Here is a 12,788-nt window from a genome sequence, read left to right as displayed (position 1 = left end):
GTATTTCTGCAATGAAAGATAATCTTTAATCATATTTTCAAGGGAAATGTCACAGACTCCCCTCCCCAAAATTGGGAGGTATCATTGATGGGCATCTGTGGCTACACTGAAGGACAGATTATCTCTTGTGATGTTGAGAGTGTCATCCACTTCTCCAGTTTTGATATTGGCATTGTCCTTAATAACCACTTTGTCATACTCATTTCTTGCATGTCAATAAATCTGACTATATCATCTATATGGTATACTTCATGGTCTGGATGACTTCTAAGTAGTAAGAACTCTGGATCACCAGAGAAAGATGGAAAAAAAACGGAAGGAAAGGAAGGAAGGAAGGAAGAGAGGAAGAAGAGCCTTCATTTGCTGAGGAATCATGAATCCAGCTTTACCCAACACTAAGAACCATCTTTGGCACAATTTTCATCCCAAGTCTCATAAAGCAGGGCAGGGTTCTAGAGATTCTACTAATTTTCAGCCATTAATATCATCAGTAATATGTATAATGACTCAGTGAAAAGAGAAAAAAAAAAGTCTCTGTAAATTCACTTATTTTTTTTATTTCTTTATTTTTTGAATACTGATAAAAATATTAGAATTAGTAGTTTTTAGCAGCATTGCTGAATACAAAATCAATATATAAAAAGCAGTTGCAGGAAATGGCAGTTTCTTAAAAAGTTAAGCATACTTATCATCACTTGAATTGTCCTCCTAGGTCTATACTTAAGAGAAATATAAATGTATATACACACAAAGACTAGTATATGAATGTTCATAACAGTATTTGTAATAAATACTTATAAGTATAAACAGTTCAAATGTCTATCAGCTGGTAAATGGATAAACAAGATGTGTTATATCCACATAAATGAAATAATGTTGAGCCATAAGAAGGAACTTTTCTTTTCTTTTCTTTTTTTTTTTTTTTTTAACTTAAATTCAGTTTAGTTACACATAGTGTCTTACTAGTTTCAGGCGTAGAATTTAGTGATTCATCAATTGCATATAACACCCCGTGTTCATTACATCAAGTGCCCTCCTTAATGTCCAATACCTATATATCCTGTCTCCCTACTTACTCCCCTCCAGCAACCTTCAGTTTGTTTCCTATAGTTAAGTGGTTCTTAATGGTCTGCCTCCCTCTCTGATTTTGTCTTATTTTTCCTTCCCTTCTCTTATCTTCAACTATTTTTTTCCTTAAATTCCATATATGAATGAAAGCATATGGTATGTGTCTTTCTCTGACTTAATACCCTTTAGTGCCATCCACATCATTGCAAATGGCAAGATATCATTTTTTTTTTAAGATTTTATTTATTTATTCATGAAAGACACCCAGAGAGAAAGAGAGAGAGGCAGAGACACAGGGAGAGGGAAAAGCAGGCTCCATGCAGGGAGTCTGACGTGGGACTCGATCCCGGGTTGTCCAGGATCAGGCCCTGGGCTGAAGGCAGCACTAAACCACTGAGCCACCCAGGCATCCCAAGATTTCATTCTTTTTGATGGCTGAGTCATATTCCATTGTGTATATATATATATCACATCTTCTTTATCCATTCATCTGTCAGTAGATATCTGGGCTCTTTTCCATAGTTTGGCTCTTTTGGACATTGCTGCTATAAACACTGGGATATTGGGGCACAGGTTCCCCTTCGATCGCTATGTTTGTGTCCTTTGATAAATACCTACTAGTGCAATTGCTGGCTTATAGGGTAGTTCTATTTTTAACTTTTTGAGGAGTCTCCCTACTGTTTTCTAGAGTAGCTGCACCAGCTTGCTTTCCCACCAACACTGTAAGGAGGGTTCCTCTTTCTCCACATTCTTGCCAACATCTCTTGTTTCCTGAGTTGTTAATTTTCACTCTTCTGACTGGTATGAGGTGGTATCTCATTTTGGTTTTAATTTGTATTTCCCTGATGCCAAGTGGTGTTGAGCATTTTTTCATATACCTGTTGGGCATGCATATGTCTTCTTTGGAGAAATGTCTGTTCATGTTTTCTACCCATTTCTTAACTGGATTTTTAATTTTTTTTGGTGTTGAGTTTGAGAAGTTCTTTTAGATTATATAATTTATAGCCAATTTGTTTTAAGAGATTAGTCTTACTCAAATAAGCCCTTTCAACTTTATCCATTTGCAGATGCAGAGCCCCCTTGCTCTTAAAAAGTATAAGGTCTTTTAGGAACCATTTACTCTGGCTCTCCTCATCTTTCCTTTTCTTTAAAAAAAATTTTCTTGGAGGTGAGGGGAAACCGAGAGAGGGGGGGGGAGAGAGAATCGTAAGCAGGCTCCACACCTAGTTTGGGGCTGGATCTCATGACCCTGAGATTTTGATCTGAGTCAAAATCAAGAGTTGGATGCTTAATAACTACCTGCACCCAGACCCCCATCCTCATCTTTCCTTTTATCCTCTCATGATCCAGTGTGACAGTATATATAGATATTTCTGTTTATTCTAATAAAAGATTGTAAATATATTGGTTAAGTTAGTTATACAAAAGGAACTCATTATTTTGAAGTGATGATGTTTTTGGAGATGAGAAGCCTTTGTAGTCTCTTTAATAATTACAGTTTAATTATAAAACTAATATTTGAGTTTATCTTCAATAATTCAGATTTTTAAATAAATTGCTTTCTTCAAAGTGGCTGCATTCCTGTATTTAAGACAAATAGCACTTTATTGCTTGAGATTTATGTAACCATAGTATGTCTTAAATTTTTCCTTTCTTGATTCCTTGCAAGTTTTTCAAAAATTTGAGTTTTATTTGAGGCAGATTTTTTGCTGTAGTTTTATCTTATTTTTGAAATGGCTAAGAAGTTATTACTTTGTTAGAGTACATTTATTAAGTAAATTATTAATTATGATATTGGGAGACTTCCACCATATTGTTACTTCTCTACGTTCAGAAAATTGCATGAGTCATGTATATACTACTTAATGAATTATCACAAAGTTTTTACCCCCTTGTAACTGCCACTTAGGTCAAGAAATAGATCTAATAAATTTGAAAGTTCCATTAATTGGGAAAACAGAGACAGTTGAGAGCTTATTGGTAAGGGACGTTTACTTAAGGATCTCTTTGACCTACAGAGAAATATTTTTCCCTGTTTTCAAATCTACATAAATGCTATGCTATTTCAAAGGAGTGTTGTCTTCTTACTCTGTCATAAATGGATTAAAATTATTGTGTACTTGATGTAGGAATATGGTTGGACAGAATGAACTGAAAATTACAAGTGATCGAGCAATAAATTCAGGATTGTTTTTTGAAGATAAACCAAAGCCTTCAAAACAGTCACTTCAGTCTTACCAAGAAGCTTTGCAGCAACAGGTATTCATTCATTCTTTATTCGTTCACTTAAGTGTTGAACATCTTATGTGTTAGCACAATGTTCTCTTAGAACTCAGTTTGGCAGAGGAGAAAACAATATTAGTCATTTATAGTTCAATGTGATAAATTTTGATGCTGATGGATTAGAATGCTGTTGGAAGCATAGGATAAAAGAATAATTGATAGGAGGGCTTCATGTGTTGTTGATACTTGAACTGCATGTTATACAATGAATAGATTTTAAATTCTAGGTATATTCAGAGAATGGAAATTAATGTGGGAGAAGGGGCTGAAGTGTTAAGATTGTGCTGGATTATGAAGGATTAACTAATAAGGAATTTTCAGCCTATGGGAGGAAAGTTTAAGCTAGAAAATGAAATGAATAGTTGATATGGACCCTTTTAAGTTTTAGAAGGATAGCTATTTGGAATGTGTATGATTAGGAAAGAGATGTGGCAGATTTTAGTAGACTATTGAGGGAGTCCAGACAGGAGGTAATGAGGCCCTGACTAGATGGGGAAGATGGGAGGACATCCAAAAGACAACTCTGGGATCTATTGATAAGACATAGATACAGGGAATGAGAAAGAACAGAGGACATGAAAATGATTCTGAATGCTGTAGTCTACATGAAAAATGAGGCTATGAATATGAACTAAGAGAAAAAAGAACAACACTTGTAGAGAGGAGGAGAACAAGTTCTATTGTAGTTTGTAATATTTGAAGAGAGTTTACTTAAAAGTAATTATATCAAATGTATGCGGGTTTTTGGAGGAAATATCTCTGAGAGGATGCTGAGTATATGTGGGTGTATGTCCATCTGAAGTACTCTTCTATAAAGTTCCAGTTTGATTTCTTCTAAAGCTCCTTTTGTTCAGTTTTTACATGGACAACATCCTTAAAAATGGATTTTTTTAAAATTGTGGAATTACAACTATTTTTTGAGTGGTAGTTTTCTACAAATAAATGACTAAATTTATATATCTATTTTCAAATGAGCATATTAAAAACACTGCTGACAAAACTACATTTCCTAACTTTAGAATTTTATTTCATGTGTGTGATAACTTCTTAGCCTTGCTGGAATGGGTGCTTAAATTTTCCATGCATGTGGTTATGATTTCTGTGTGTGTGTGTGTGTGTGTGTGGTTATAATTTTTAAAGTAACTTTCCAAGATGTAGATACTTGTTCATTGCCTATCTATATGTTCCTAGAGACCAACCCTGTGTTTATACTTGATGATGAGAAGACTGTTTTGTATACTCTGATAAAATTGTACTTAATGTAGCCCAGAAGTCTAAATAGCTTTGAACCTTCAACCTCTTGAGTTCTGGGAATGGAGTTTGCCCAGGGTAGAGTAGGTTTGGTCAGATGTGGAGAGTAAGTTTGTGGCTGGCCTGGTCCCATGAAAGGATAGGTGGAAAAGGAAAGTTGGGAGATCCTATTGGTCCTCATGCAACTGATGGAGATTAGGGAGGGAGTGGCTCAGGGAGAAATTGGAGGTGGAAAGGAGGAATCATTGGCATTAGTGGCTGCAAAGATTCTAGTAGCATGATATGAGGGACCAACAGCTATATATTCTAGTCAAGGAAGTGTTTTTAAATTGGGTATTCCATAGATTTGTGATTTTAAATCTTATAGTGAGACCGACTGTAAAAAAAAAAAAAATCCAGTTTTTTTTTCTCTAATAAGAAAAATAAAAACTGATATTAAAACGAAACTGTTTGTAATAGAATACGTGTCAGCACTTATGTAAATGTTTCTTAATATTACCAAGATTCGGGAAAGAGAAGAAAGAAGAAAGAGAGAACGTGAAGAAAAAGAAGAATATGAAGCTAAATTAGAAGCTGAAATGAAAAGTTACAACCCCTGGGGAAAAGGTGGAGGTGGTGCTCCTCTGAGAGATGCAAAAGGAAATCTGATAAGTATGCTAATTCCATTGATTTGTTGTTTTCAAAAGAAACTGAACTGTTTTTAAATTTTTAAAAGAATGAGGTGATAGATAAAATGAGAATCATAGCATGGAAGGCAAGGTCTCTTTTTGTGTAGCTTAATGCAAAAGAGATATTTTGTAATAAACATATGACAGGTTAAGAGGTCTTTTTTTTTGAGGTAATATTCATTTAATTTTGTTACATGTTTTTCATCCTTTAATGATAATAATTTCAGAGGAAAGCTCATGTTGTCAAGCTTTTTACCCAAGCTAGTAGTTAGATTTTTAAAAAATATCCTGGTAAAAATAAGAAAACTCTTATTAAATTTTTTAAGCTAATAAGACATATTTAAAATAAGTTCTTTGGAATAGTTGTGAAATGTGGTATTTCATATATGTCATATACCTGCACAGTGCAAGGACTCCATTGAAAAATAAAGATCTAATCTCAGAAACTTTCTGGCAGGTTGCAGAATCATAGTGATTTGTCTTTAAATTATGAACTCTCAAAAATGTTTGATCTAGAGGAGTCCCTGGGTCTCTCAGTCAATTAAGCATCTGACTCTTGATTTCAGCTCAGGTCATAATCTCAGGGTTGTAAAATCAGCCCTATGTCAGGCTCCATGCTGGGTGTGGAGCCTGCTTAAGATTTTTTCTCCTCCCCTCCCCGCCCACCTCCACCTTGTTCTCACATGTGCGCACTCTCTCATGCTCTTTCTCTTCCTCCCTCTCTCTCCCTCCCTCTCTCTTAAAAAAATGTTTGGTGTAGAAACCACAACAACCTGCACTTTGGAAAAAAAAGAGGTCTTATGACTTATTATATATATTAGGATGATCTCTGATTAGCTTTTAGATAAGAATAAAAATAGACAAAGATGGGTTTTTGAAAATGGTTTTATTAGAAATAAGAAATGAATAATAGGAACCCATTAAATTAAAGGAACCTGTTAAATGGTAAAAATGTAGATTTCATGTTCTTTAGATATTACACTTTACTGTAGGGATAGTTGAGGGATGTAAGAATATATTTCGGGTATTGAATTATTAAGAGTTCTTAAATATTATGCTTTTGTTTCTTTGTTAAAGATGACTTTTTAAAAAGATGAATGTGAGGCCCACTTAAATTACTAAGATAATTCTTTTCTTCCCAAATGATTTGTTCCTTTTCTATCTTCACCTCATGTTTTGCTCACGGTTTTGAAGACTAGAGCTTACTCTTTTGTAGATGAGGTGATTTTAGGTGATACACAGATAAACATTTCTTATTTTAGAAGTTAAATATTTATTTGAATATATATTACAAAAACACTGGTTTTTCATTTAAGGATAGTGCTCTAACATTTCCTTTTAAAGTACAGGCATTAGTTCAGACATTTAACAAAAAGTGCTGTAACAAATAACCCCTAATTATCATACGCTTGAGGCTTAAGGTTTAATGCAGTAAAAGTTACTTCTCACCGTCACATTCTGATTCTGTTTGGGTGGTTCTCCTCCAAGAGTGACTCCGGAATCCAGGACTCTTCTTTGTGTCATTTCTCCATTTTGAAATCCTTCACTTCTAGCAGCCAAACAGAATTCAGTGGTAGGAGAATGAGTTGAGTTTTGTGGGGGTTCTGGCCTAGAAGTGGAGGAGTATCGCTTTGTCTTTGCTCCAGTATTCAGACCTAATTATAAGGCGACCTAATTATAATGCCCACGAGGAGGATATGAGATTGATGAGAATCTAGTCAGTCTTGCTGCAGTTAATTTAGATTGTGAATTGATAGAAACATAGGATTTAAGGAAGAAGGTATGTAAATGACTGAAATTTTGGTAAACACTGGAATAGAATAATTTGCTCAGGACTGTCAAGCTTATCTCTAAGCTTATTTCCAGTTCACACAATACAATTATGTTGTTTGTGTATGTGTTTAGTTGGTGGAAGCAAGTAGGATAAGTGTGGGTTATTGAATTATAAAATACTGTTTTAGAATTGTTTGGCCTAACAATAATGAAGCAGACTTTTCTGAGGTTTTGATTTTTACCAGTAATGTTTGCTTTGCTTATTTAATGCTACAGTCATGCCATGAGATAGAAAAGGTATACTGTTTTATCAAATACAGTGAAACTATTTTTTAAATGATATTTTTAAAGTAAGTTAAATTCATCCTTTAAAGAGTATCAATTTGTTTGTGACTGATATATTTTAGAGAGGGGAAGGAGGGCAGGTAATTTTTCTATTATATTGAAATATGTAGTAAAGATCTGTATTCATTCTACTTTACTTCATGTAATGACCAAAATCATATAACCTTTGTACTTTCTGTTGGCTAACTTTAATTTGGCTGCTGGCTTTTCTAGTTACTCCTGTTTTATTTTTTATTACAAAGAAGTTAAGGAAATTTAAAGTTCATCCTTAGCTTCTAGGGAAGATCTCTTTATAGGGGAAGCAGTTATTAATAAATATTAAAATCTATTTCCCATATAACTGGAATAGCACCAACCTTTTTTTTTGTATCAACCCTTTTAAAATAAATATTTTTCATTTTTATTATTTGTACGCTTAAAAATCTGTTTCCTCTTTTAACTTTTTATTCATTAAACTTGTTTTTCAAGTTCTCATTACAAAAAACAACTGTGTTCTAATGACTTTCAGTGAGTGAATGAATAAACAAACTTTGGTACATTCATACCATTGGTTGCTACCCAACAAAAGAATGAACTATTGATATGCGTAATAACTTGATTTTTCAAACAAATTATGCTAAGTCAAAGAAGCCCCTCTCTAATGGTTATATACCTAGAATGGAGAACAAATCAGAGGTTGCAGGGATTATTATGGCTGGGGATAGGGAATAACTATAAAGGGATAGCATGATGAAGTTTTTTGAGGTGATGAAACTGTTCTGTATCTTGATTATGGTGATGTTACATGAATCTGTCATATGTTAAAATTTTTTAAAGCTACTCCCAAAAAATCAATAAAATAAAAAAATACTTAACCAACTTGAAAAACAGCAAAAGTATCTCATAGTTCTGATTAATAGCAAGATTAAAGGTTTCTTTATGTATATTTGATTGTATTTCTTTTGTGTATGTATTTGCCCCCATTAGATTTTTGTTTTTATGTTGATTATTGAGACACAGTTTGCATATGACAAAATTCACCCTTTTTAAGTGTATTATCTGGTGAGTTTTGACAACTGATTCCAGCAGCCATTGCCAAAATCAAGATATAGAACATTTCCAATTTATCCAACCCTATACTTGCCAATCTCTGATCTGCTTTTTGTGTCTTTTTTCACTTAGTTTTAATGATTTATTCATGTTGTCGTATATGTTTGTTCTCTACTTTTTTTTATTACTAAATAGGATTCTGCTATGTGGAGGTGCCATAATTGTTTATCCTTTTATGGATATTTGGGTTGTTTACAATTTCAGGCTGTTATGAATAAAGCTTTTATAAACATTTACTTTCAGGTCTTTATGTGCACATAAATATTCATTTTCCTTGGGTAAACACACAGGAATGAAATTTCCTGGGATATATAGTAAGTAAGGGTATATTTAATTTTCTAAGAAATTGCTAGACCATTTTCCAAAGTGGTTATATCATTTTGCATTCTTAACCAGCAAAGCACAAAATTTCTGGTTGCATTGCATCCTCATCAGTCCTTGTATTTGTTAGTCTTTAAAATTTTAGCCTTTCTGTGAAGTAGGTGGGATAACTTTTTTTTTTTTAACTTTGTTGTTTGAAATTAATTCAAGACTTAGAGAAGAAGAGTTGGAAAAAGATATAAAATGTACCCTTCACCTAGTGTCCCATAATGTTAACATCTTACATAATCTAGTACAGTGTCCCAAACCAGAAATTAAGATGGGTACAGTACTATTAAATAAACTATAGACCTTATTTGAATTTTCCCCTAACTTTGTTATTCTGTTCCAGGCTGTAGTACAGGATCCCATATTACATGTAGTCGTCATGTCTCTTTATTGAGACTTTCAAGCTGATAGTTCTTCTTTCTGTCTTACTTGTTTATATATATATATATAATAGCTTTTAATGAGATCTCATTTCCCATGCCATCCAATTCATCCCTTTAAAATATACAATTCAGGAGTTTTTAGTTATATTCAGAGTTGTGTTAACAATCACAGTCCATTTTATAACATTTTGTACATTGAATTGCCCTGATACTTTTGTTGAAGATCAGTTGACCATAAAATTATTTATGAACTCTTATGTTCTGTTCCATTGATTAGATAAATGTCTATTATTCTGCTCATATCATACTCTCTTGATTAATGTAGCTTTGTAGTAAGTTTTAAAATTGAGAAGTGTGTCTTCCAACTTCATTCTTCTTTTTCAAGATTGTTTTGTCTACTTCCCTTGCCTTTTCATATAAATTTTACTATCAGTTTATCAACCTCAAAAAAAATGTGGTGGGATTTTCATTAGGATTGCACTGACAAAAAGATCAATTTGGCACAGCCAGCAATCTTAACTATATTTCTTTTGATCCATGAATGTGGAATATTTATGTACTTATTACTCTTAGTTAATATCTTTTAGCAATATTTTACAATTTTCAGATATTGTGACATTTTGTTAATTGTATTCATATGTATTTCATGTGTTTTAATGCTATTTTAAATATTAAATGACACATTAAAAAGTTTCAATATCCATTTGTTCATTGCTAGTATATAAAAATATAGTTGATTTTTGTATGTTCTTTTAACTCATTAGTTTTAGTGTATGTGTAAGTTCTTTGGGATTTTTAAAACGTAGACAGTCATGTTATCTGCAAAGTTTTACTTCCTTTCCAATCTGATTGCCTTTTAGTTATTTTGGTCGTGTTTTGCACCTGTTAGGAACTCTAGCACAATACTTAGAAATCATGAGAACAGATATCCTTGTCTTGTCTGATTTAAGGTAGAAAGCATTCAGTCTTTTCACCATTTAATGTAATGTTGGCTGTAGATTTTTCATAGATTTTTCAAAGATTTTATTTATCTATTAATGAGAGACAGAGAGAGAGAGACTGAGGCAGAGACACGGGCAGAGAGAGAAGCAGGCTCCATGCAGGGAGCTGGATTCGGACTCAATCCCGGGTCTCCAGGATCAGGCCCTGGGCTGAAGGTGGCGTTAAACCACTGAGCCACCGGGCTGTCCCAATTTTTTTTTTTTTTTTTTTTTTAAATCAGGTCTAGGGCATTGTCTTCTATTTTTGCTCATAGTTTTCACATTAGTATGTATTGAATTTTGTCAAGTGCCTTTTCTCCATCTTTTGAAATGATAACTTCATCTTTCTTATTCAGTTGCTTTCTATATGGTGAATTACACTGGCTGACTTTTTAAATGTTGAACTGCTCTTTCATCCTGGCAAAAACCATTGCTAGTCCATGTTTTATTGTGTTTTTAAAAAATTCTGTATTAGAGAATTTGATTTACTAATAGGGATTTTTGCAGCTAGGCTCATAAGGGATATTTGTTTTTCTTTTAGTGTTGTTGTCTGGTTTTGGTATCAGGATGATGCTGGCTTCACAGATAAGAGTTGGGAAAAGTTTCCTTTTCTGTTGGTAGAATTTACCAGTGAAGGCATATGGGCTGCGAATTTTCTTTTGAGGAAGTTTTTAAACCATGAATTCAACTTCTTTAGTAGATAAAAGACATTCAATTTATCTCTTTCTTCTTGTGTGAACTTTTGCTTGAATCATTAAAGGAATTTAATCTTTTATTTAAGTATCTGAATTTATTAGCGTAAAACTGTTCACAGTATATTGTTATTTTTTAATGTCTGTAGGATCTATAGTGATAGTTTATTTTTCTTTTATTCCTGATATTTGTAATTTGTTCTTTTTCTTTCCATTCTTGCTGGAGGTTTATTCATTTTTTTGATCTCTTCATAGATCTAGCTTTGATTTTCATTGATTTTTCTCTGTTGTTTTTCTTTTCATGTTTCCTTTATTTTTGCTCTCATCTTTATTATTTTCTTCTGTTAGTTTGCTTTGTACTTAATTTTCTTTTTCTATTTCCTTAATGTGTAAGCTTAGATTATGATTTGATTTCTTTTCTAATATATGCATTTAAAAATGCTATAAATTTCCTTTTGAGTACTGCTTTAAATGTATCACAAATTTTGATAAGTGGTATTTTCATTTTCATTCGATATACTTTCCTAATTTTAGTGATTTTTCTTTGACTCATTAATTATTTAGACATGAGTTTTTATTTATTTTATTTATTTTTTATTTTTTATTTTATTATTTATTTATTTATTTATTTATTTATTTATTTATTTATTTTAAATTACTTTTTATTGGTGTTCAATTTACCAACATACAGAAAAACACCCAGTGCTCATCCCGTCAAGTGTCCGCCTCAGTGCCCGTCACCCATTCCCCTCCAACACCTGCCCTCCTCCCCTTCCACCACCCCTAGTTCATTTCCCAGAGTTAGGAGTCTTTATGTTCTGTCTCCCTTCCTGATATTTCCCAACATTTCTTCTCCCTTCCTTTATATTCCCTTTCACTATTATTTATATTCCCCAAATGAATGAGAACATACACTGTTTGTCCTTCTCCGATTGACTTATTTCACTCAGCATAATACCCTCCAGTTCCATCCACATTGAAGCAAATGGTGGGTATTTGTCGTTTCTAATGGCTGAGTAATATTCCATTGTATACATAAACCACATCTTCTTTATCCATTCATCTTTCGATGGACACCGAGGCTCCTTCTACAGTTTGGCTATTGTGGCCATTGCTGCTAGAAACATCGGGGTGCAGGTGTCCCGATGTTTCATTGCATCTGAATCTTTGGGGTAAATCCCCAACAGTGCAATTGCTGGGTCGTAGGGCAGGTCTATTTTTAACTCTTTGAGGAACCTCCACACAGTTTTCCAGAGTGGCTGCACCAGTTCACATTCCCACCAACAGTGTAAGAGGGTTCCCTTTTCTCCGCATCCTCTCCAACATATGTTGTTTCCTGCCTTGTTAATTTTCCCCATTCTCACTGGTGTGAGGTGGTATCTCATTGTGGTTTTGATTTGTATTTCCCTGATGGCAAGTGATGCAGAGCATTTTCTCATGTGCATGTTGGCCATGGCCATGTCTTCCTCTGTGAGATTTCTCTTCATAGACATGAGTTTTTAAAGTTTCCATATATCTGGGTATTTTCCAGGTAACTTTCTTTCACTACTAGTATATATTCTCTTTGTTCAGAGAGTATTTTTTTGTTATTTTAATATTTTTAAGTTTGTGAGATTTGCCCGCCAGTTAGATTTTTATTTGTCTTGAGGACTGATCTTTTTAAATAAGCCCGTGAATTTTATTTTGAAATATGTGTTAATAGTCAAATTAGGTTGGAAATTTTCTTTAGTTCTCTGAGTTATAAAAAGTTTGTATTATCAGTCATGATTGCTGAATAATCCTAGGCCCATAGAAATATTTTTAGTCATTTTCTTGTAATGTTTTGATATTTTCCATTAAAGAACAGCTAACTTATAAAATTAATTTTATGGGGCACCTGATTGGCCA

General features: G+C 33.3%; 1 protein-coding gene across 16 annotated transcripts in view; it reads left to right on the top strand.

Annotated features, from left to right (window-relative positions):
• CSPP1 (centrosome and spindle pole associated protein 1) overlaps nucleotides 1–12,788 on the top strand; it is a 133,643-nt gene that overhangs the window by 82,668 nt on the left and 38,187 nt on the right. For all 16 annotated transcript variants that reach the window (XM_041769304.1, XM_041769315.1, XM_041769314.1 and 13 more), the window contains 2 exons: nucleotides 3,198–3,327; nucleotides 5,106–5,253. In XM_041769304.1, coding sequence (XP_041625238.1) covers nucleotides 3,198–3,327; nucleotides 5,106–5,253 — 278 coding nt within the window. The remainder of the gene's footprint in view (nucleotides 1–3,197; nucleotides 3,328–5,105; nucleotides 5,254–12,788) is intronic.

Source organism: Vulpes lagopus, chromosome 9 (genome assembly GCF_018345385.1).
Source record: "Vulpes lagopus strain Blue_001 chromosome 9, ASM1834538v1, whole genome shotgun sequence".
NCBI classification, from domain to species: Eukaryota; Metazoa; Chordata; class Mammalia; order Carnivora; family Canidae; genus Vulpes; species Vulpes lagopus.
This window is presented reverse-complemented; position numbering and strand designations above follow the sequence as displayed.